The sequence below is a fragment of the Scardinius erythrophthalmus genome, assembly GCF_964197995.2.
Source record: "Scardinius erythrophthalmus genome assembly, chromosome: 4".
Lineage (NCBI taxonomy): Eukaryota > Metazoa > Chordata > Actinopteri > Cypriniformes > Leuciscidae > Scardinius > Scardinius erythrophthalmus.
In genome coordinates this window covers 8,452,515-8,478,133 of record NC_138224.1, presented here as the reverse complement: position 1 = coordinate 8,478,133, position 25,619 = coordinate 8,452,515, and the positions used below count along the sequence as shown (strand labels likewise).

Genomic DNA, 25,619 nt, shown 5'->3' with positions numbered 1-25,619 from the left:
GTCTATTTGTCAATTTTGACTTGCCAGAAAACTATGATGATGTCATCATTGTACGACAATTCTCCAATGAAAAAGCAGGTGTGGGATTCAAATTACTCTCTCAAATTATTTTTTGTTTGTTTGTTTGTTTGTCTTCAAATTATTGAGGCAAATAAACTTATGTTTATTATTAAATTACAAATGTAATTAATAATGGACACATTTATATCAGAGGGTGTTCAGGAGGCGTATGATGATGTGAAGAATTTCAGGGAATATATGAGTGACATGTTTGGTACGTTACTGACACCTTTTTACCTTACACTGAATTTACGTTTAATTTTTTATAATCGCTTTATAATATCGATATCTGTGATTATGATAGCTCATTTAACTTGATTGGCAATATTGATGTGTTCATTTATAATACTTTTTAAAGCATATATTGAAATTATTTTGCTTTTGTTTTATAATAACAGACTATGACGATGTGGGGGAGGAGCCAGGAAAACAGGGAGGGACTTTATAACTGAAACCACACCCACTGCCTCAAATCCTTTCAAAGTTTTACGTTTTCTGCAAAGTTTAAGGGCCCTATTTTAACGATCTAAGCGCATGGTCTAAAGCACAAGGCACAAGTTCACTTAAGGCGTGTCTGAATCCACTTTTGCTAGTTTAACGATGGGAAAAATGGTCGGTGCGCGCGGCATAAAACAGTTGTCACTGTTCTCTTAATGAGTAATGGGTGTGTTTTGGGCGTAACGTGAAATAAACCAACCAGAGTCTCATCTCCCATTCCCTTTAAAAGCCAACTGTGCTCGCACCATGGCGGATTGCTACAGTATTTACATGACGGAATTTAGCGAGGTTATACGCACGAGCAGACCATCTACAGGACCATCAAGCCGGATTCCACTATATCTTTATGTACACAATATTAATCTTTTACACTGTAATCCTTTTATTTTTAATATTTGTCATGTTTGTGTGCTGCTGCGCATCCCTTTGTGTGTAATAAGCATAGTGGACGTGTTGTGGACCGATATAGTATAATGTACATTGGCCTACTAACGCGCTCTTTAAATAACAAAAAATATATTGTGCAGTCTATTTCAGTTGCCTCAAAATTCAGTTGGGCGCAAATGCATTTGCTATTTAAACACTGTGGTGCAGGACGTAAAAATGATAACTGCGAAACATGCGCTGCGCCAGGCACTGCATACGTTTTAGCTGCTATCCACCATACACTGTTACCACATGTAATATTTTGTATTGAAATGTACTAAATCAATTGCATGTAATCAGTGTTTGTCAGGATAAAATGCTTAGTTTAAACTTCTCTTTCCAGAAGTAAAAAAAAAAAAAAAAAAAGTTTACGTTTTTGTGGTCCCATTGCACTAAAACATTTATATGATGTAGACATGACAGTTTGAGAGAACAAAAAGGAAAAGAAAAAAAAGAAAAAAAAAAATCACACAACATTCAATCCCTTTGTATAATTGTTATGATTTCAGTTGCTTCATTTAACTTCCACTGCTTTAACTTTTAACTTGTCTTTAACATTTCACAGCAACTTATAAAAATATAATATTCCTATTGAATGTAGACCCACTGATGGTGAACATATACAGTATATTTTGCTAAAGAACGTTGGAATGTACTTTGGGAAATAAGTTTACAAACAGCAGCTGTGATCAAGGATCTTTCCCTCAAAAGAATGTAATGACTCTCTGAACTGAGCAGAAGAGCATGTTGTTCACTTTATGTCCTGCAGAGGGTTTTTTGACAATCAGTCATACCCAGCATGCATACATTTGTTGTATATTTCTGTCCAATTTTATTGTTTTTAATTTATTTTAATGTTTTCTGTTTAGCCATTAAAATCATATGGACTATGTGCATGGATATTATGCCATTATTATTATTATTGTTATTGTGAAATTGGGGAATGTTGTAACACATTTTATTTCACAAAATGCAAAAGTTAAATAAAATTTAACGAAATATTGTATACTGTTATTCTGGAATAGTACTTTGATACTGTATGTCTCATGTCTTCTCAGTGTTTGTGGTCAGCAGTTAGTTATCAGTGCTTGTATCTCTTCTCTGCAGGTGTCAGACTCTGGCGCTGTATGTACACTGAAGTGTTTCCCACATTCACTCTCATGACAGCTGGGTGACCTTATCAGCACTTTATCATGTGTGGGTCTCCTCAGTAAAGTGTCTGTAAGGTGGAGGAGGAGTCCCGTTCATCAACAGAAACATTCTCTTGATATATATGGAGATTTATTGGCTGATTTGTCTTGTCTCTGTTCTCTTGAAGTTTAACTCTGAGTGTGATTGGTGGTCGTCAGAAGCCCCTCCCCTCTCTCTTCCTTTATCTTTCTCACCAGAGCAGACAAGAATCTCTTTTTCTCCAGAATTGTAAAGAGAGCTGATGAAAAGTTAGTTCTGAAGTGCAGAGCAGAGGAAGAGGAAGATGAAGAGCTGTCTGACAATCTTTCTGATGTCCACAGTCGTCACATTCACCAGTGCAGGTATTTTACCTTGAATTAAAGGGCCAAACAGTTCCTTTCAACATATTAAATGAAAGTAGTTTTATATTTAACACAAGGATCTTCCTGTGTCCTATCAATAAGTTTTGTAATATTTAATTTCTCTTAGTTTCATTTATATAGATTATTGTTTATATTCGCTTATTGATATTGATTTATTTTATTTTAAAGAATTTGCTCATGGAAGCAATTAATTAGATTTTCACTGATTATTTTTTCTTTTTCTGTAATTGCATTAAATGTCCTTGTGGTTTGATGTGTTTTAATATTACACTGTATACATGCAGTTTTTATGACTTCATATTGAGTAAAATGCAAAACGATTTTCACACCACAGGACTATTTAAGTGAACTGCAAAAAAGCAGCATAATTTATAAATGAATGGACTTTCATAGATAAACGACTCGTGTGTACAGGCAACGTGAGGTTGGTTGGTGATAACAGTCCTTGTGCTGGTAGAGTGGAGGTTCTTCATAGAGGTCAGTGGGGAACAGTGTGTGATGATGGCTGGGATATGACTGATGCTGGAGTGGTGTGTAGAGAGATGAACTGTGATAGAGCATTACGTGCAGTTGGTGATGCTCACTTTGGACAAGGATCAGGTCCAGTATGGATGGATGAAGTGAAGTGTACTGGATCAGAGTCAACATTGAAGAAGTGTAAATCAACACGATGGGGTGTAAATAACTGTGGTCATGATGAAGATGCTGGAGTCATTTGCTTAGGTAAGATGTCCAGTCTTCCTACTGTAAATGTTTTGTTACCAAAAGAAACTGAACAGAATTAATTTCCTTATCTTAATTTTGAAAAAGTTATAATGTTGTTTATTTATATAATTTAAACACACAGGTCGCCTTCCCAGACTCATTAATGGATCTCATCTGTGCGCTGGGAGATTAGAGATACTTAAAGTAAAGACGTGGGTTCCAGTGTGTGACACTGCCTTTGACCAGCAGGATGCAGAGGTTGTGTGTAGAGAGCTGGACTGTGGGGCTCCTGTACAGGTGCTGGGAGAAGATGCTTTTGGCAAAGGGGACGCTCAGATGTGGACACAAGAGATTCAGTGCAGAGGAAATGAATCACACTTTGTGTTCTGTCCTACATCCAACTCTTCAAATACACACTGTTCCCATGACAATGCTGTAGGAGTAATATGCTCTGGTTAAGTAATATTTGACCTCTCTTTACATGTATTGCAAACATAAAGAGATTAAATCTCTTTTCTAAAGAGCAGTAAGTGTCCTTAAACTTTTGTTTTGTTTCAATACATTTTGTGCAGGTTACACTGATCTCAGACTGGTAAACGGCTCAGACTCTTGTTCTGGTCGAGTTGAACGTCAGTACTTCAGTAAGTGGGGCACAGTGTGTGATGCATGCTGGGATATGAGAGCTGCCAGTGTCCTCTGTAGACAGCTGAATTGTGGGATTGCTGTGTCTGTTGTGGGATCAGACTGGTTTGGAGAGGGAAGTGGTGAAATCTGGGCTGATGTGTTTGATTGTGACGGGAATGAAACAAAACTCTCAGAATGTTCCGTCTCTTCATGGAGTCGAGCTGAATGTTCTCATAGTCGAGATGTTGGAGTCGTCTGCTCTGGTGAGAGGGTTTTATTGAAAAATAAATTAAATGCATAAAATACCTTGCAATATCTTGATTAAAATGCCAGATATTTCCATCAGGTTCCTCTCTGGCTGTTCATGATGGTCTGGTGCGGTTGTCTGGAGAGAGACAGTGTGAGGGGGAGCTGGAAGTTTCCATCCATCAGGTCTGGAGGAGAGTTCTGCTGGACTCCTGGAGTCTCACTGAATCCTCTGTGGTCTGCAGACAGCTGGGCTGTGGCTCTGTGCTGAACTTCTCCAGCTCCTCTTCATCCAGTCCTGAACACAGTCATGAGTGTGTGACGGGCTTCCAGTGCTCTGGGAGTGAAGCTCATCTGGGGAACTGCAGCTCTCCACAAACTCTCAACTGCAGCTCCACACAACAGCTGTCAATCACCTGCCTTGGTGAGAACAACAACATCTGGGCAGATTCTTCAGTTGTTAGTGATCAATAATGTGTTTTTCTCTCTCTGAATATCAGGTCGCGGGTCCATCAGGCTGGTGGGTTCTGGGGGAGACTGTGCAGGGAGGCTGGAGGTTTTTCACAGCAGCTCATGGGGGACAGTGTGTGATGACTCCTGGGATATTAAAGATGCCCATGTGGTGTGCAGACAGCTGCAGTGTGGAGTGGCCCTCAGTAACCAGCAGGTACCAGCCTGGTTTGGTCCTGGTTCTGGACCCATATGGCTGGATGAGGTGGAGTGTGAGGGGAATGAGACGTCCCTGTGGAACTGCTCTTCTCCAGGCTGGGGGAAACATGACTGTCAACACAAGGAGGATGTAGGAGTTGTGTGCTCAGGTAAAGTCTCAAACATTTTAGGAATCATTGCAAGAAATTGACCAGCAGCTGCTACTTTCAATATACAACAAGAAAATAATTTTAATGTAGTATTTGGAATCAAATAGTTTTTTAGTTAATTTACAAAAATAAAAATAACTGAATTGAATTTAACATCTTTTATCTAGAGTTTAAAGAGATCAGGTTAACTGAGGGCTGTGAAGGGAATGTGGAGGTTTTCTACAATGGATCCTGGGGTAATGTGTGTGTAAACCAGATGGACAGAGACACAGCGAGTCTGATCTGTCAAGAGCTGAACTGTGGAAGATCTGGCAGTGAACCCAGTTATTCAGTGGGTCTGAGATCTGCTCCTAATTGGTTAGATCATCTTAAATGTAGAAAATATGACAAAACATTGTGGCAGTGTCCATCTTTACCCTGGGGCCAGAACAACTGTTATGATAATGAGGTGGCCAATTTCACTTGCTTTGGTAAGTCTTAATTTTAATGATTTAATCATGATGAATTTTTGTTTATTTTAGAGTGTTTATTTTACAGTAAACTATAATCATACGTTGTTAAAGTTATTTTAGTTTTCATCTAAATTGGAGTATTGTTGAATTTCACTTTGTAATCTCAGAGAAACAGAGTGATGAGTCTCCTCAGAGTCATCTGACATGTTCAGCATCTCCTCACCAGAGACAGTGTTCAAGTGAGTAGGTTATGTTCTGTTAATGAGAGCAATAATATATGCTTGCCTAATTGCTTTATCTTTGAACAGATGTATACTTGTGAATTATCTATCTGGTATGATACGTACATTTTAGATCATGTTCCTCTCAGACTGAGTGGAGGTTTGGGCCGGTGCTCTGGGAGGCTGGAGGTGTATCATAACGCTGTGTGGGGTTCAGTCTGTGCTGATCTGTGGGACATCAGCGATGCTCAGGTGGTCTGCAGGCAGCTGGGTTGTGGAGCAGCACTGAGGGCTGATGGGAATTCAGTCTTTGGTGCTGGTGAAGGTGTTGTGTGGATGAACAGAGTCGAGTGCAGAGGGAATGAGATTCACCTGTGGGACTGTCCTCTCTCCCTGAAGAACCACACTGACTGCTCCCACAAAGAGCACGCTGGACTCACCTGTGCAGGTCACTGTAAAACACTGACCAATATTAGTCAAATTATTTTACATAAGTTTAATGCTAAAACTAATACTTTGCAAATACTTTGTGAACTTGCATGATGTTTTTCTGTCTGTTTTGCCAGATTTGTCAGTGTCCACTACTCCTGCCACAACAACATCAGCTTCTCCTCCAGTTTCTCAGACAGTGCGCTCAACATCAGTCACTCCTCCACAAACTCCTCCAGTGTCTCTCTCTGTGCTTGTGGTTGTACTGGGAGTTTTGCTCTTACTGCTCTTAGTGCCACTGCTTATACTGATTCAGCAGAACAGAGTGATGAGGAGAGGTAGGAGAGATCCAGAGACTGTCATATTGTGTGTTATTCAGTGTGTGATCAGTCATGTGTTGTGAACTGACAGCAGGTTTGTCTGTCTACACTCACAGCTCTCTCTAAGAGGAGACACAGGACGACGACTGAGGCCGTTTATGAGGAGATTCATTACAGGCCCAGACACAGTCTCATCACTCAGAAGGGTGAGTCTGCTAAAATGATCACCATTATTAATAATAATGACAAAACAATTTATACTGTAGATGTGAATAGTCAAAGCGATGAAAGTATTTGTTAATTTTATTTTATTTTGCCATCCTGATGTTTAATGATTCTACAGGTCTTTTTGACAGTTAAAGTTAAGAAATGTTAATCCTGTTAGACTTCCTGCCGTTAACCACTGAATTCAGCTGTGAAAACCACAGCGCTGTGCTTGTACTGCAGTCAGTGAGAGCGCGCACAGGTGTTAGTGTGAGGAGAGACGTCCATGTCAGCGTTTCTGAACTCAGTTTCTGAATGCAGTTTAACATTTAACAACTTTTTGGTTAGACTGGTTCTACACTGTAAGAAAAATGTAAAAAAAAAATATATATATATATATTTTTTAGGAAAACGGAAAAGGTACTGGTAATTTTCTGTTATTTTTTACTGATTTTAACACCGTATATTGTGCCCGGATTTAACTGACTTTTCTGAGTGTATGACTTATTGGTATGCTTTATTTTTAATTGATGCAGACGGAATGAATAAAGAGGCTCCAGAGGACTATGATGCAACCACTGATATACTCAATTGTGAGAAATTTTCCATAAATTATTTCTTCAAAATAAATATGAAGTAGGAGAGCAGATATCACTTAGTGCTTGTTTAGAGACAGTGATGTTATCTCTGTATTTTGACACAGATAGCACGAATGAGACCTATGATGATGCCACAACCATGAGAGAAGGTGATTTTTACAGTCTAGTTTTTCATTGTTTGTTTTGATATGACAAATATTTACATCTGCTGTACATCTTTAGAGTAAACGCTGAAGAATTATGATGTTATCTCTTGTGAACGAAATGTTGGAGCAGTAAGGGAAGAGTCTGAGGGGGTTTCAATCAGATGCGTCTTATAATGGTCACCTCCGGCAACCAACTTCATCTAAAAGGAATAATTTGTTCACTATCTTACTTATTTTCATTGGCTGTCAGCATGTCTAGACTGTAAATTCGGATGATATTGCAAAATTTACAGAGATTAATTTTATTTCTTTTTTAACAGAGAATGTTGAAGAGGAGCCAAATTAACTGAAAGACTGTGTGTGAACTGCCTACAATTTCTGCTTCTACTGTTTGTTTCTTATAATAATTGTATTATTATTATTTGCTTCCTGGTGCTTTTTTATGTCAGGTAATATACACTCTCCTGGAAAGAAAGAAAAAAAGGTATAAGCCAAAAATGGCAAAATATTAAGTGGTCTTTTAATGGTTTTAACAATTTTAATCACAAATCACTGGTCAGGAAATTAGCAAGAACTGCACAAATAATGTAGATAAAAGTAACTTTGCATCGAAATAGTCTTCCCCAGCTTGCAGACAGCTTATTATAGGAAGAGTCTGTGTTGTTCCATTCAATGTTAATGGCTTCGAACAGTTCATGAGTAGGTGAGAAATGTCATCAAGTTCATTTGAGTTTAATTTGAGACCAAATATTCACTATAGGGTTCAAATCTGGACTCTGACCAGGCCTGAGGGACTTGTTCCCAAGCCACTTCTTGGATGTCTTTGCAATTTTGGCAGGATTATTGTCTTGTTGAAAAATAACATCCGATCATTCCTCTTTAGATAACAACTTTTCATTTGTGGGAAACAAGCCATTCTGCAATATTCTCCTGTACTTCAAAGCATTAATTACTTTTCGAAGTAAAACAGCTCACCAATACCAGCAGCAAAAAAGGCTCCCCACACAATGACACAGTCTCTTCCTCCGTGCTTCACTGTGGTAGAGATGCATTTATTATTATATTTCTCACCAGATTTCAGAAGACAACGCCTCTGGAGCATCACCACTTCCCATATTCTGCCAAAAAACTTCTGTCGTTGATGGTTTTTTTTTTTCTGAGACAGCAATGGCTCTTTCAGTAATGCATTTGCTTAATTTTGTGCTAATTTCCTGACTAATGATTTGTGGTTAAGACAATTAATAGCTTAGTGTTTGGCCATTTTTTACCCAGGAGTGTATGATCAACATGTTTTAAATATTGCCTAAATCTTTTTACATAACCTGGAGAAATGCAAAAAAAAAAAAAAAAAAAAAAAAAAACTCCCTGTCTCGATTTCATGTCTCGAAAGTTTATGAAATATCATTATATTAATTCTATTAATTCTGTCCAGTGCCGGCCCGAGCCTTTTGGGGGCCCTAAGCAGAATTTGATTTGGGGGCCCCCTCCAAACACGCGGAGTCACCTGTGCTTGACGATTATTGACACAATGTCACTCTATAATGTTACATTATAAATTAATACAATGAGGTTATGTATTAATACAAAATAAATACTTAATAAAAAATAGATATACTTAAAAATGTTTTAACTTCTTCTTTACTCTTTTACTAACTCTTTGAAACTTCTGAAAACAAATTGTCACAAAACATATAAAAAATAATAATTTGCAAAATATCCTCTAACATTTTTGCAACACTTTGCAGTTTGAATGATGTCTTGTATGAACATGACGGAGTATGTTTTTATGTTTCCACTGTTCGATCGCGTCCGCGCCTCACACACACACACACACACACACACACACACAGACACACAACATACCATTGCAATGATATCGCAGCCTGTTCGTTATAGCCGTAATAAAATATAATAAAAAAATAGTCAACCTAACATATACAAATTACACTGCTCTGTTTAAATAGTCAGTAGTAGCCTAATTCGTACCATTCAGCGCTGCGCAGCCTAAGCACCCCCCACTGTGATGTTTCCAAGCACATTTTTGCGCATGTGAAGAGAATAATTTTTCCCCTCGATTGGATTTCAAGCACAATTATTTTTTTCTTCGATATTGGAATGTGGGTGAAGTACAAATAAGCCTATAATAAAGAATAGTTTGCCATCCAAATCCATCGCGAATGTTGAAACATTTTGATTCTAATGAGAGAGATACGTGAGCCCAACGCCGCTTTCACTTTCGCTTTAAATTAATTCGTTTTGGCTTGTTTATAGTTATTTTTTATCCTTGTTCTGTTCTGAATATCATTAAACTTAAAGGATAAATCATTTATCAAATCAAATTTTTGTGACATGGCTTATCATTACCGTGACTTTGCGCACGAATTGTCTGTGCACGCGAGGTTATGCGCATGACTCAAACACTGGCAGTCACAGCACCAGTTGTAGGCAGTACTGAAATCAGAATTTTCTTGTCTTGAATTATTAATCCATTCATTCATTTATGTCTTTTGTTTAAGTTAATTAATAAGTAAAAAAAAAAAAAAAAACTCGCTTGGGGGGCCCCCTGGTGGCGAGGGGGCCCCAAGCAGCCGCTTAGTTCGCTTATGCCTCGGGCCGGCCCTGATTCTGTCGTATTTTGAGTACCTTCCAATAGCGAGTGTTTCCTCCCGGAATCCGCTGTACATTGTAGTTGAATTGTAGCAGTCGCTGTCCGTGGTCCTGGAGGAAAGGACTGTATGGTCACAATGTAGTGCGGCTAATTTATGCAGTTGTCGTGGAAATAAGTGACCAACGAACCAAAAATAAAGAGAATAATGTTGAGCTTTGTGTAGTATTAATAGCTACGTCACATCCAATAGCCTAAATTCCAACTGTCATCATTAAAATGTATTTATTTATTTAATTACAATATGTGGTTGTGCATAGTGCCCCGACTAAAAACTAATTGAATTATATCAACAAAGTTAGTCATACAATGGCCTATTGCTTAAACCATAAACCTATATGATTGCATAATTTAGACTAACAACAACAACAACAAAAAAGATGAAATGTAAGAGCTTTTCCTCTGTATCGAGTATCAACTATGAAATTAATACCTCTATCCTGATCATGTTCTGTCATTTGTAATTGCAGTGCAGTAAATAGTAAATTGGGATATTACAGTATAAATACACAATGTGTGTTGAGGTCTAGGCATAATTTCCTAAAGAAGATCCCCTTAAAAAACTAAAGACTAAAATAACGAGTATATTCTTTTCTTTACTGCCATCTTCTGGCAATACAACGATATTGCAGTACATGATGTAAATGTATTCCTTCAATTGTAATATTTAAAATGTAATGATATTGATTAAAACATTTTTTGTGTGTCCATGATTGAGTTTCCATTATCATATTTTTCATATAATGATAATGATAACATATTTCCCCGCAAGTTTCACAAATTACGATCAATAGGGTAAGGGGCATAGCATTTGCACCCTGACATTGAGTCTGAATTAGCAATAGCATATTCACAATAATAATAATAATTAATAATTCGTTACATTTAATATACAATACAATACAATACAGACGCAGCAAACTTTTAATAGAATTTATTTGAACTAAGAAAATATATAGTTCATTTTTAACGAGTGTATGGTTTTGATCAAAATGACTGCGGTCCCTTTAATTGCTGAAACGCATGTGGCGTATTTGATTGGTCGAGTTAAGTTTGCAGACGAGGACGACAGAAAGTAGTAACTCTTCGCTGTTTAGGAAGATACAAATATTCGTACGACTTATAATATCATATATGCTCAATACAAGAAAATGTAAGTTATATCCTGTCTAAATACAAAAACATTTAAGTGTTGACGGGGCAAAATGACCGTGTACTCAAGTAATTACTGTTCTGACAGTTTCATTAGTTAGTTTCATAAGCAAGGTATACGTTAAAAAATGTGTTAGTGTTTTGCTCTTTACAACAGAGTAAACAAGAATGAGGGTAGGACTTTCCTAGCCTAAGATTTGAGAGTTTGTTTATCATGCTAAATTATGTTTGTGTTTTGTGACTATAGTGGTTATAACTGCCTTTGTTGCTCTGTTTCAGCGCAAGTATTGTCTCTGAAGAAAAGTGCTCCAGATATGAATACAGTTGGATCTTACAGGTTTGAGATCTTATTAATTTTGTCATAACTGCCATGTTTGTTAAAGCCGTTCAATTGATGCTGCTTTTACTCTGATTTCAGTTTTAAGCTGTTGAACTGCAACATTTAGTTGCCTGTCTTAATTATCACATAATGAATGTTGTATTATTGTAGGCCTACTTGTGTTCTGTTAATAATTAATGCTTCATTTACTCCCCCATCTTATCTTACCTTAATTTATTTTTTAATGAACATAAAATAAGTATTATACAGTACTGGTCAAAAATGTGGTTTTAAAAACAATAAACAAATAAATAAATAATGTGTCTTATGCTCATCAAGCCTGCATTTATTTGATAAAAAATACAGAAAAAACAGTAATATTATGAAATATTATTACAATTTAAAATAATGCAACTTTTTTTTTGAATATGCTTTAAAATATAATTTATTTCTTTGATGCAAAGCTGAATTTACAGTATCATTACTCCAATCTTCAGTGTTACATGATCCTTCAGAAATCATTCTAATATGCTGATTTATTATTAATGTTGGAAAAAGTTGTGCTGCTTAATATTTTTTTTTTTTTTATAACCTGTGATACCTTTTTTTTCCAGGATTCTTTGATGAATTAAAAGTAAAAAAAAAAAAAAAAAACGTTTGTAATAATAGGCTATACACTACCGTTTGTGGGGACAGATATTTTTCTCTTTCTTTTTTGAAAGAAATTAATAAAAATTTTAAGCAAGGATGTGTTAAATTAATAAAAAGTGATAGTAAAGATTTATAGTGTTAGAAAAGATCTCAATTTTGAATAAATGCTGTTCTTTTTAAGCTTTTTATTCATCAATGAATCATGAAAAAAGGATAACAAGTTCCAGAAAATAATTTTGATCATTTGATAATAACTGAGTATCAAATCAACACACTTGAATTATTTCTAAAGGATCATGTGACACTGAAGACTGGAGTAATGATGCTGAAAATTCAGCTTTGCATCACAGAAATAAATGATATTTTAAAGTATATTAAAATAGAAAACTATTATTTTAAATCTCAAAAATATTTCACAATATTAAATTTTTTCTGTATTTTTGATCAAATAAATTCAGGCTTGATGAGCATAAGAGACTTCCTTCAAAACATTAAAAACAGATTTTATTTTCCAAACTTTTGACTGGTACTGTATGCTTGAAAGTGTCTATAGATGAAGTTACATCAGCACAATATCAGCTGCAATTCATGTTTTGATCACAAGGTGGAAACATGTGACTGACTGAGCATATCAAAACTAACAAATGTGTGATTGTGATGTCTAAATCCCATTTTCTCTCTATCCATCCTTCATCATGCAGTATAAGTAAAACTTCATTTTATTAAAAAATGAATATTGAATTATACACGTTCCTCCAATTTCTGTCCTATAAAACAGCCAAAGAAGTTCACAACTATGGCATTGTTGCTCTATTTAGGTCAATAGACCAGAGCAATACAGATATTGTGCTCAAATTATTACAACATCAGTGATGGTCTATTCAATGCAATTCAGCTGGATGATATTGTAATGTGAAGTGTTACTCACAAGCAATTAAATCATGAGTGCGCTCCGGCAATAAATCATGTGTTCTCAAAGAACAGCTGTGACTGACACCAGCTTCGTCTGCCGTCTGGTCACCCTGGGAACGCAGGTATACCTATTAAATTCTTACAGAGACTGCAGAAGCAGACGGGGGTTTCCATAGAGACGCAGGAGGCCAAATCCACAATAAGCATCTCCAAAACTATCTTTACACCCCGCGGCTTAAACATTCCATTAAACTTCCCAGCCTGTAATGAAGTAATAGATGGATGGATGGAGGATTTATAAACAGCTGTTCATTTTATGACATTTCAAAGTTCAGAGTGATTTGCAGAGAGACTTAATTGTGTGTCTATGTTTGTATGAGTTGGAAATGGAGTTTGTTGTGCCGTCTTATATTGGAAGGTTGTTTTGCACATTGCTACCATTTACTAAAATTTACAGTGCAGGCAAGATATCCCTGTAACCCTCCAGCTCACACTGGCCTTCTTATCGTTCTATTTGGCACCTACGGATGGACCGGCTCAGCACACGCCACTGGCAGGCTTATCTCCGCTGCTCACCAAATTGAGATGGGACCTGTGTCTAGCCGACAGTATCAAACAGCTTTAGCCTGACCATGAGGGCATCAATCTACCTCCCCCTTGATGGTCCTTATTCTCAGATTCCCAGCCTGTCACCACTCAAGCCAATAGTAGAGCTTTGCCTTCCCGTAATGGACATCAAACTCTGACCACAGATGTTTTGCATGCTGTTAAAAGCCTGATGATTATGTGCCAGATGGTTAGCAGTCTCACTTTAGGGCATATTATGCTAAATATATTTGCTAAATACTTCAAGGCCCCATAATCACCAGCTTTTTTATTTAGATGAGATTAGAGACAAAATTAGGAGTTTGCAGAGCAGGTAAAGTGATGACCTGTAGTGTTGTTGCAATGGGTCACATGCACCGATGGATGAGAAAGGAGGCTATGGAATATATATATATATATATATATATATATATATATATATATATATATATATATATATATATACAGTTACATATGTAATGAATATGTAATCAAGAATAAATGCTACTTTAATTTCAAGCATCGTTTTTAGCTTTTTCAAATTCTGGTACATCTGTCTAATGGGGTGTGTGTGTGTTTTGGTGTGCATGTCTGTGAGAGCTAACTTGGGTTATGTCTCGCAAACAGTGATCTAACTGTGCACAGTTGGCTGCTCCCACACTGACTCTGAGAACATCAAGTCCCAGTCAATGACTCATGATGTGTGGAGTGGGCGTCCGAACATTCATTCATAGAAATACCATTGCCTATGGTCACAGCTTAGCTACTGAGCGCCACTGGGCAATTGACATGCGAAAAAAAAAAAAAGATTGTAATATTTATTACATGTGTTTTTTTTTTTTTTATTAGAATCTGTCTGTCTGTCATTCTGTATCCATCCATCCATCCATCCATCCCATTTAGTAGGGGTGTAACAATATATCATATCACAATACTGTACATCGCAATACATAAATGCAACAATATATATTGTGGATAGTGACAATATGTATTGTGTATAATTCACCAAAATTTTAAATTACTGTGAGAAAAAAAATCATGTTTTCAGAGTTTTAGTGTCAGTACATTAAACTACTATGTATAATGTTGAATATAATCTATAATAATGCAATGGGGGAATATCTGTGGGTCCTGATAATTCCAAATGTCTTATGTTACCAGTAAAAAGTGGCCTATATTATTTTAAATACATCTAGTCTGTGACAGAGTGCAAGCACATTTGTCTAAAATAATTCTGTATTTTCAGCTAAAGAATCATGAATATTTTTATTTTGGTGTCAACATTGTCCTGTGCATTAGGTTATCAGCACCAAGTCCAAGCCTATTCATGTACACCCACAAATTTAGCATTTTAATCTTTTATTAACCTTTTATCATATGTCTTGGAGTATCACAATAATATCGCATGGTGAGTTTAGTAATCAGTATCGTGATATGTATCGAATCGTGACATGAGGGTATCGTTAAACCCCTACCATTTAGTATTACAAATAGCCCATTTATGTGCCTCTGACAGCAGGACAGTGTGTGCAGACAGCAGGAGAGAAACATTGGGCTGTATTTACCATGATGGCTTACTCTTCATCGATTACATAATGAATGTCATCATTAAAATTCACCATCACGTTTCTTTGTTCTTGCTTGCAATTTACGACCTAGCATTCTCAGATTAGACTAAGTAACGGGAATAGACAACCATGCTTAAATCCAAGACTATACTGACTGAATGAATGCAACGTGTTTGGATTCAAAAACGGTTTTAGTGCTGCCGACTTGAAGTGATTGCGAGTCAAAGTCAAATGTATAATTCTGGGGAATTAGAGCTGGAGCTCTGTAAGTGATAGGGATGCTGTCATAACACATACGGTGGATGCCTTCACAAATCCCGGAGAAGTAGCCTGGATAGGGCACATGCTAAATCAATTTGGAGATGTCTTGAAAAATCTACCTGCTTTACTAGAACATCATTAAAAATGAAGTGTGTCACTAAATGTAATAAAAAATAAAGGCTAGTTGGGATGCTCAAACAAACACTGAGCCACAGTTTACCCTTTTTTAATCAGCCTACAAATGGCTACTTATACTGTAGATGTCTTTGCATATTATGCAGGGATAAGAAAAAATATTGAATATTTCAACATTAAACCTATTGCCCCAATCTACACAAACTATTTAAGATCTGAACAAGGTGTTGCTCTAAAATGTGCCTTAGTGCCAGTGTTATGAAAACGGATTTTAAAAAGTTTGCATTTTAATATGTCGATCATTTTCAAATAGCTAGATGATGATTCCATTATACAGTATATTTGATCACGACCTTTGTTTGCACTGGATCCCTATTTGAACTGTTTTCCCCCTCCATGCACACACACACAAATGAATCCGTCTTGTTTATTCATGAGTTTGTATGTGTGCGTTTGTGTGTCAAAGGACATCAGCCAAGAGAGCGCTAATGAAAGATGATTTCTGCTCTCTGATCCAAGGGGCAAAATGGCTATTTCTGGTTCCTCATATCAATACACATCCACCTCCGGCTCCTCTGTCAGTGGCTTGGAAAGTAGGCGCTGCATTTTATGTGTGCAAGAGCTCCTGCCAGAGTTTCAAGAAATAAAGACGGTAATGGATTAAGTTGTTTACAACAAACAGCAGATTCTCTGAGCAATCACTATAGTGGTAAAACCTGTAGTGAAAAATAATACTAAAGTAAAGTAAAAAAACAAGTATTAAATGGAAAAAAATACGTCTTTATTTGTAAAATTAGCTTGTATATATTCAATATATTATATATACTGTATGTTCAGTATAAAATAGATTACGTATATGTGTATATGGCAAAGTAATGTCCATAGGAGATATTTGGGATATTTGTTTTTAATGACCCTAGAAGTTTGATTAAACCATCAAAATATGATGAGTATGTTATATTGGGAAGAACAAAACACTGGACTTTGTTAAAGTATTTATCTGACAAAATGATTTGGCAAAAAAGCAAGGCAAACTACATCTTATGGAATACGGGTTTTATTTAACTATGCAAACATTTGCATGCATCGATTACAGTATAATTACAGTATAAGTTATTACGGTAATATTTTGTATATATCCCCTTGTTTTTGATTGCAGCAGTTCTCCTTCCTTGGCATTACTCAATAAGTTTTGTGCATGTGTTGTGCATAATTTCTTTGTGTGACAGCCAGGCCAAAAATGTGCTATAGCACAATCAATTTGGCATGTTTTATTGCATTATTATGAATAAAACAATTTAAGCACAAGCACAACTGCAATATTACAAAATCTTTAACCAATTTTAATAATATTTGAATAAAGGCTGAAGATATCACTTATACTGTGCTACTGTATGTGTGTGTGTGTGTGTGTGGATATATATATATATATATATATATATATATATATATATATATATATATATATATATATATATATATATATATATATATATATATATATATACTGTATAATATACTGACATTATGTATAAAACTTTGTATCTGCTTTAAACTGTTATTTGGCAGAATGTATAGTATTTTCATGCCTGTTATTTAGTTATTTCATGCTTATGTGAGCATATGTTTTGAAAATATAGATTGAAGCGTATAGATAGGATGTGCAGTTTATCCTGAGGAATTCAATGCATTTTTTACGGAGAATGTCAGTGCAGGCAAGCAGCCAGATAAGGCACGTTGACAGACAGTGAATACTCAACCAGAATGTGTGAAATATACGAAGCAGAAGTGTGATGCCCTCTAATAATTAAACCTTCAAATGACATGACAGCTCTTGGCTGATGATTACAGAAGGTGACATGCGGTGTTTGAGTCACATGCATATGGAAGCATTGTGTTCACATTTTCTCTGGGAGTGTTATGAGTAGAGCATTGCTACCTATCTTTCCGCTTATTATTCCATCCACACGTTTTCAGCATTAAAATCATCTGCAGCTCGCAGCTATGATTGATACATGAACCACAATATATGTGAAGCATTACAGGGTGACTGTAACGACCCTCATAATGAGAGATGAGCTCCCTGTCCACTACGTCCCCTCAACATGACAACACTCATATATCACAGAATAACCTCTGGCTCACACCGATCAGGACAGCGCTAATGCAAAATCAAAGACAGGGTGACAGATTCAACACAGGATAGGTTTTCGGCTGAGCTAAAATGCTGTCCGCTCAAATCCTGTGCAGGGATTACTTCACTCAACAAAAACGAGCTAGGCTACAAGTTTAAGTGTGAAAGTGAAAAGGATAAATGCAAATTGGAGTAATATGACAACAAGCATAGAAACTCAAACCATATGAGACAAAACGTTGCAGTTGAAGTTTGTGCGAGGTCTTTGTGACCTGCTCAAATACCAATTAGGACTGAAGCTGTTCTTTCTTGCTCTGAAAATGTACAGTCTGACAAACAGATTGTTCAGACATGCACATTAGAAAGTTTTCTTTATTTTGACCTCAGTATTAAGGACATTGGTGAGAAGTCCTCATCATACACCAAACAGTGCAGCTGACTACCACCACCTGATGTGTTATTAGATGCAATAGAAGCATAATTACAGGCCCGATACTCATTTAAATAGGTCTTGGTTGTATTTTAGTGCTACCTAAACACAGTACATGTCTCATTTTAAAAGCAATTAAAGATTTTCAGTCGTCATCACTCTGTGTTTAAGGGAACTAATCAAACCGTTCAGACTGATGATATAGTTCAACTATTATATGTGACTCTCTCCTAAACAACGTTGTTATATTGAGTTTAAAGGGATAGTTTACCTAAAAAATTTAATCACACTCATGTTAAAAGTAAGTGTTTGCGCTGCCTTAATATTTTAAGTTTAGTCAACTCAAATATCCAAGTTGTCACTTAGTACAACTTCACATTTCAAGTTGACTAAACTTAAGAATTTAAGGCAGCAGGAACACTTACTTTTTACGTTGAAACCATTTTTTTTTTCCAGTGAATTGTTGACTGATTTTCTTCTGTTGAACACAAAAGAAGATATTTTGAAGAATGTTTGCTGAAGTGTTTTTGTCCATAAATCGAAGGTTAATGGGGTCCACTTCAGTGTTGTTATTGTTAACTACAATTATTAAAAAAATCATTTTTGGTAATTGAAATAAAGCTGAAATAAAGTATAACATGAGCTAAATATTAGATGAAAAAGTTAAATAAATAAAAAATCAAATGCCTTAAAATAAATGTTTGAAATCGCTCAAACTGAAATTTTAATAAAAATAAATTAAAGCTAAAAAGAAATAGAAACAAAAACTAAACTTAATTACAATAAAAACGGATAATATAATAATAAAATCTAGGTAAACATACTAATAAATTCTATGATATAATATCCTTCTCTAATATATCTTATGATGAAAATTCTTTTAACACTTTCACTCTCACTCTAAACCAGTTTCTCAGACAACAACAAGGCACAAGTAGTTCACAATCATCAGCTACATCTTGCATTAGTTTTCAGAAATGGCTAGAATGGAGAACATGTCAGACGTCAGCCTAAGGGGATACAAATGGACCCTTGTTGCGTTGTTGAGTGACAGTTCAACTATTAAACTGACAAGGTGAACACATTCACACACGCTGGCCCTGCAGCCTCTATCTTAGGAGACTAAAAAGCACTGTAGATTTTACAAGATGCAAACAGCATGCAGGCTTTTTTCCACTCAGATGTCCAATCATTCCTATAATGGGAGCCAAGGGTGCATTGTAATGGCAGTGCCCTGAAACTCTTCCTGTAATACTTTATTCTTGATTGCTGTTAGAATAATTGATGGAGACTTATACTGAATTTGCAATCACATACTAGTATATACTCTTACTACTTTTACCATAGCTTTCTATAGCAAAAATAGTAGAATGTTAGCATGCTGTTCCGAATGCAACATTAATTGTTTTCCGGTCATTGTTGTTGTTTTTTTGTAATTTTTTTAGCAGACCGGTATTATGCTATTTTCAGTCTGGAGAGGTCTAGCAGTTAATGGAGATGTTTTTGTAAGTTTTTTTTTTTTTTTTTTTTAATCAGTTTGTAGAAAAAATCTGATATATCATGTGACCACCTTTCCAAACCTGCTGGAAGAGAGGCATTGTATTATAGAGGAAAAAATGAAACCTGAGATTTCTTACATTTTGTACTGTAGCTTAGGATGTTCTTTGAGCTAAAATCTTGCATTATGTGGGCTCTGTTATACAAGTAATGAGCTCAAAATGATAGTAAAACATATACAGTCGGAACCAAATAATGCACAATCTGATGGCGTCTTGTAACAAAAGATACAAAACACTGGATTATCATGAATTATTACACTAAGAAAAACTTCATTACAGAAAAGGGGTTGGTCATTCTCTGCAAGGACATAAAGTTTATGGACATTTCAAAATACCTGTGAAAATCAGTTTGGAAAATGTCTTCATATTGGACCCTTTTTTACTGTCTTTTCTTAGAATGTAAAATGGGATACTTGATTGTGATTGGTCAGTTGTGGCATTCTGTGTTTAAATTGTTGTATAATGATGCTAAAATTTGACCCAGGTGGTCAATCTCATGCCATTTTCTTCTTGTATAAAAATATTTTAAGCTCAAATCCATTTAACAGTGTAATCAAGAACATTTTCGCATAACATAATAAACCCCACTTGCTCGCTCTGTCAGGGTTTATTTGCGATAATGACCGGCTGATTTTATGCCATTCCTTCTATTTTAATGGGCCGATCAACAGCCTAAATGTGTTAAATAAACTTGTCTTGGGAACGTAGGGTCTTCACAGAAACAAAGATGTAAGCTCAACATTAGGACCAATTGTTCAACCTTCTCTTTCTCCAACAGACCGAATGGATGCAGACCGATGAGGCAGACGACTCTTTGATATCCACAGAGATGAAGGAAATGGCAGTTGTCTGTCAGCCAGATCAAGGTTTTCTTAGGTGCACCAGGCTTTTGATGAAGCACCTTTCAGCAGTCCGAGACTCAAAGGTAAGATAGAAAGCATTGCCTCTTTCAGCAGCATCTCCTTTTGTGTGTTGTACTCTTCAATACGTGCATAATTTGACTGGTGCTTCTATCTTCTCTTTTAGCCATTTGGCTCTGGTCTCTTGTTAAATGGGGCCTTGATGTGGGTCAAACACATGTATCTGAACATGAATTGTTCACAACGTCTCCTTCACAGCCATTAAATGTTTAGAATTGTATATATAGTACATAAAAAATATAGTAAATCCATAAACACAATATGGCTGTATCATCATATTGTCGAAGCATTTTTCACTTTAAACTGATCAAGTATGAGGCGCTTTGACAAACATCTTACCTTTCATCTCCTTAATTGGCTTGAGGTCTTTCTTTCTCATGCTCTCTTTCCCTTTCCCACTCTGTCTGTGTCATTAATTATTAAATATCAGAGAAAGCCTAATTACATCTGAACAGTGTGACGCCATTAAGTAAATTGTCTGAAAAATGCTACAGCGCAGCATACAGAGCTTCTTCCATCTTCTCTCTGAAGATACAGTATCATTCTTAATGGACCACTTTCTACATTTGCAATTTAGAGGCCCGTTTCAAAGAAACAAAAAAGACGGACAAAAAACATTGTGTGCAATGCGACTGCAATTACTTTAATGACTCTACTACAGTAGGTCATATAACAGAAACAACATGGTGGATGTATTAATTGCAAATTTCATTTATACTACCCATATGCATACTATAGAATGTACTATTTTAAAGGTTTTGAAGTTAATTCAAATTCAAATGTAGTACCTACTCACACATTTCGGACTTAACAAGTGAGTCATTGAATCATTCATTCAAATGATTTGTTCAAAACTGATTCATTCAGGGACAAAACAAGTGTTTTTATGAGCGAGTCTATGAATCGTTCATTAGACCAATTTGTTCAAAAACTCAGATTCATTCAGTAATGAAATGTGTTGCTCTGAGACACGCAATGGCTATACTGTGGATTTTTTGGAACTATTTTCATGGTGAAATTGAGCAAAAATCGACAATATTCTGAGAAAATATTCTAAAATATAATTAATCTAATATTAACTTCTTGTTTATTGAACTGTTATATAAAATTAATAGGCCTATCACATTTGCAATCATATTCGGGAAAACAGCACACTGGATTGTGTGGTATTGCTTAATTATATCCTGTTATAAATATTAAAAACAAGAACTTTTGAATTTTGGGGACATTTTTGTCCCCATATCTTGAATTTTGGGGACATTTCTATTAATTTTGGTGGCATTTTTGCTCCAAGCCTGCTTTAATTTCTTTCCCTGGTGTGTGCGCAGAATTATGTTTTTCGAGCTCAAGCAGAGGCCCCTTCTGTTGCCAGGCCCGTTCAAGTGAAACGAGTGAAACAGAGCAAAGGCCACTACTGGTTGCAAAATGATGTAACATCTGTCGATTTTTTTTTTTTAGTTTACACTCTAAGCTACAAATAAAGCAACTTCAATATACAACACATTGTAAAATACACTTTAACAATTCAGAATTTATTTAATTAAAATACATTTGAAACATCCAGTAAAATTATATTTCAAATATTTACTGCATTTTTTTTTTTTTTTTTTTTTTTTTACAAAAATTATCACAAACTGTACACATCATAACAACATACATAGCGATCGTTTTAGTTGTCTGGTGCAAATATGACAAAAAATCACTGAGAAGCAGTTCATCAATAGCTCCACAAGAAATCATCTCAGGAAGTTGAGTGCTAATCAAAACAGTTGTACAATTTTTAGAAGCCATTACACAATATATGCAAATTGTGTATAAAGTTATTCAAGATCACAAACCCATAGTACAAAACAACCACCAAACGATCCATAGAAATGCACTTCAACAAGATAACTATTCGAAGAATTCAAGTATATACACACATGCCAGCACTGGCAAGTTAAATTAAATAAAAATACTACCTCTCAGAAATAATAGGAGTCTACATTTCTAAACCATAATTAATGTACTGGTATCAGCATGCTACAAGAATACTTAATCTTTGTTCTATCACTCTGACCGAGCTCTGGGGCAGAAGCACTGTCTTCATGTGCAAATCAAAGTTAACAGTACACAGCCGTTTGTGTAATTACCATGATTGCATTATTACTTAATGGACACACCAGAAAACACTCAGAATACCAGCTTTAAAAAGTTAGGAGTGCAATTACCATGGTATACCATATTATTTGCATACTGACTGAATTGATGCTGGATGATTTCACTCAATGAATACTAATTCTCTGACATAAGAAAACTCAACTACAACACCTATTAATCAACAGGCAAATTTCTATTGTCCTTTTCTTTTTAAATGACCACAACATGTGAATACTGTATCAGTTGAGCCTGTAGTTTGTGTGGTTGGCAGTGCTTCACCTGTTATTTCACAGTTGAGAGAAAGAAATATTCTTTGAAAGATATGTATAAAAATGATGTTATTTAAGCCAGCGCAAATACCTGTGTTTACATCCTGTTTTCGGTTGACGTTCAAAGTAGTCGATTGCCGAGTTCACGCGCGTGATCATAGGTAACTAAACCTATGCGTGTGAACTCGGCAATCGACTACTTTGGACTTCAACCAAAAACAGGATGTAAACACAGGTATTTGCGCTGGCTTAATTAACATCATTTTTATACATATCTTTCACATCTACTGCAGTCAGATTCACTCGTGTTCACTCAGAACGAATCACTCACATTTTCTGTGCACTTGTAATGACACATCAAGGATGTTAAGAGGCTAAAAGCAGGTTTAATACTTGCCCCATTGAAGTCAACAGGGTGCAAATTTTAAAAAGAGGATAACACGGTGTAGGCAACACCGATTTTTGTCGTTGTTCTCTGTATTGACAGCACTCCAAATGTACAAAAAAATGAGCTCAATGTTAAAATTGACCGGAGTTCTCCTTGGATTTTAAATTTCATGGCATCAACACATCTCAAAAAAGTTGGGACAAGGCCATGTTTACCGCTGTGTGGCATCCCCTCTTCTTTTTATAACAGTCTGCAAACGTCTGGGGACTGAGGAGACAAGTTGCTCAAGTTTAGGAATAGGAATGTTGTCCCAATCTTGTCTAATACAGGCTTCTAGTTGCTCAACTGTCTTAGGTCTTCTTTGCCGCATCTTCCTCTTTATGATGCACCATATGTTTTCTATGGGTGAAAGATCTGGACTGCAGGCTGGCCATTTCAGTACCCGGATCCTTCTTCTATGCAGCCATAATATTGTAATTGATGCAGTATGTGGTCTGGCATTGTCATGTTGGAAAATGCAAGGTCTTCCCTCAAAGAGACGACGTCTGGATGGGAGCATATGTTGTTCTACAACTTGGATATACCTTTCAGCATTGATGGTGCCTTTCCAGATGTGTAAGCTGCCCATGCCACATGAACTCATGCAACCCCATGCCATCAGAGATGCAGGCTTCTGAACTGAGCGCTGATAACAACTTGGGTTGTCCTTGTCCTCTTTAGTCTGGATGACATGGCGTCCCAGTTTTCTAAAAAGAACTTCAAATTTTGATTCGTCTGACCACAGAACAGTTTTCCACTTTGCCACAGTCCATTTTAAATGAGCCTTGGCCTAGAGAAAACGCCTGCGCTTCTGGATCCTGTTTAGATATGGCTTCTTTTTTGACCTTGAGAGTTTTAGCCAGCAACGGCGAATGGATTGTGTTCACCAGCAATGTTTTCTGGAAGTATTCCTGAGCCCATGTTGTGATTTCCATTACAGTAGCATTCCTGTATGTGATGCAGTGCCATCTAAGGGCCCGAAGATCACGGGGCATCCAGTATGGTTTTCCGGCCTTGACCCTTACGTGCAGAGATTGTTCCAGATTCTCTGAATCTTTGGATGATATTATGCACTGTAGATGATGAAAACTTCAAACTCTTTGCAGTTTTTCTCTGAGAAACTCCTTTCTGATATTGCTCCACTATTTTTCGCCACAGCATTGGGGGAATTGGTGATCCTCTGCCCATCTTGACTTCTGAGAGACACTGCCACTCTGAGAGGCTCTTTTTATACACAATCACGTTGCCAATTGACCTAATAAGTTGCAAATTGGTCCTCCAGCTGTTCCTTATATGTACATTTTAACTTTTCCGGCCTCTTTCTGTCCCAACTTTTTTGGAATGTGTAGCTCTCATGAAATCCAAAATGAGCCAATATTTGGCATGACATTTCAAAATGTCTCACTTTCAACATTTGATATGTTATCTATATTCTATTGTGAATAAAATCTAAGTTTATGAGATTTGTAAATGATTCCATTCCTTTTTTACTCACAATTTGTAGTGTCCCAACTTTTTTGGAATCGAGTTTGTAGTATATTAGCTTGATTTGATTATTTATAGCACCACACAACTTACAGTGTGCAGTGCCAGACACCATCACATTTTAATTTACGTTGTCTAGTTTTTCAGGCACAATTATGTTTCTCGCTAGTAGTAGTTTCAGAAATCATTGTAATGTAATTGTAAGCATTGTAATATTTTTGCCTGTAAGCACCGACAGTCCAATAATACATCAATAACTCTAGGTCGGGAGAACAGGAGTGGAAGAGGGATGATTGATTAATTTTACATTTGAGAATTTGATTTTTGGCAAGTGTTTCATATATTTAAAAAAATCTTAATGTGAATTGATATGAATATTATCTTGCATGTTGATAATATTGGGCATAATCAACAATTTTATTATGATGTTTGTGCTACTTTGACTTGAGATAACCATCCTTCTAAACAACAACAAAACACGCTACATATTTGGCTACTGTGTAAGCCCCTTTTGAACATAATTTAGTTTTTAATTTAGTTTCTAATTTATAATTTAGAAACATAAGAAAAAAAGAAGAAAAAATTTAAGTTAACTTTTAGTGACCTTCCAAAACATTTGCCTGCTAGATTTCAGTGCCTTTATGTACAGCATCTCTTTTATTATATGTCAATACCTTCTTATCCTGTGTACATATACAGTATTACAG

The 25,619-nt window shown here is 36.1% G+C and overlaps 2 protein-coding genes across 2 annotated transcripts in view; one reads left to right on the top strand and one right to left on the bottom strand.

The window, feature by feature from the left end:
- LOC308689887 (uncharacterized protein) overlaps positions 1-25,619 on the bottom strand; it is a 154,247-nt gene that overhangs the window by 48,827 nt on the left and 79,801 nt on the right. The window lies entirely within an intron of this gene.
- On the top strand, positions 193-24,065 carry LOC308689045 (antigen WC1.1-like; the record flags this gene model as incomplete). Its single annotated transcript, XM_081362597.1, has 16 exons — positions 193-274; positions 2,952-3,260; positions 3,385-3,696; positions 3,815-4,129; positions 4,213-4,536; positions 4,613-4,930; positions 5,098-5,400; positions 5,550-5,621; positions 5,737-6,051; positions 6,170-6,370; positions 6,469-6,558; positions 7,093-7,149; positions 7,260-7,304; positions 13,678-13,796; positions 20,451-20,597; positions 24,000-24,065. 16 exons carry the CDS (start codon positions 193-195, stop codon positions 24,063-24,065), a joined length of 3,075 nt encoding a protein of 1,024 aa, XP_081218723.1.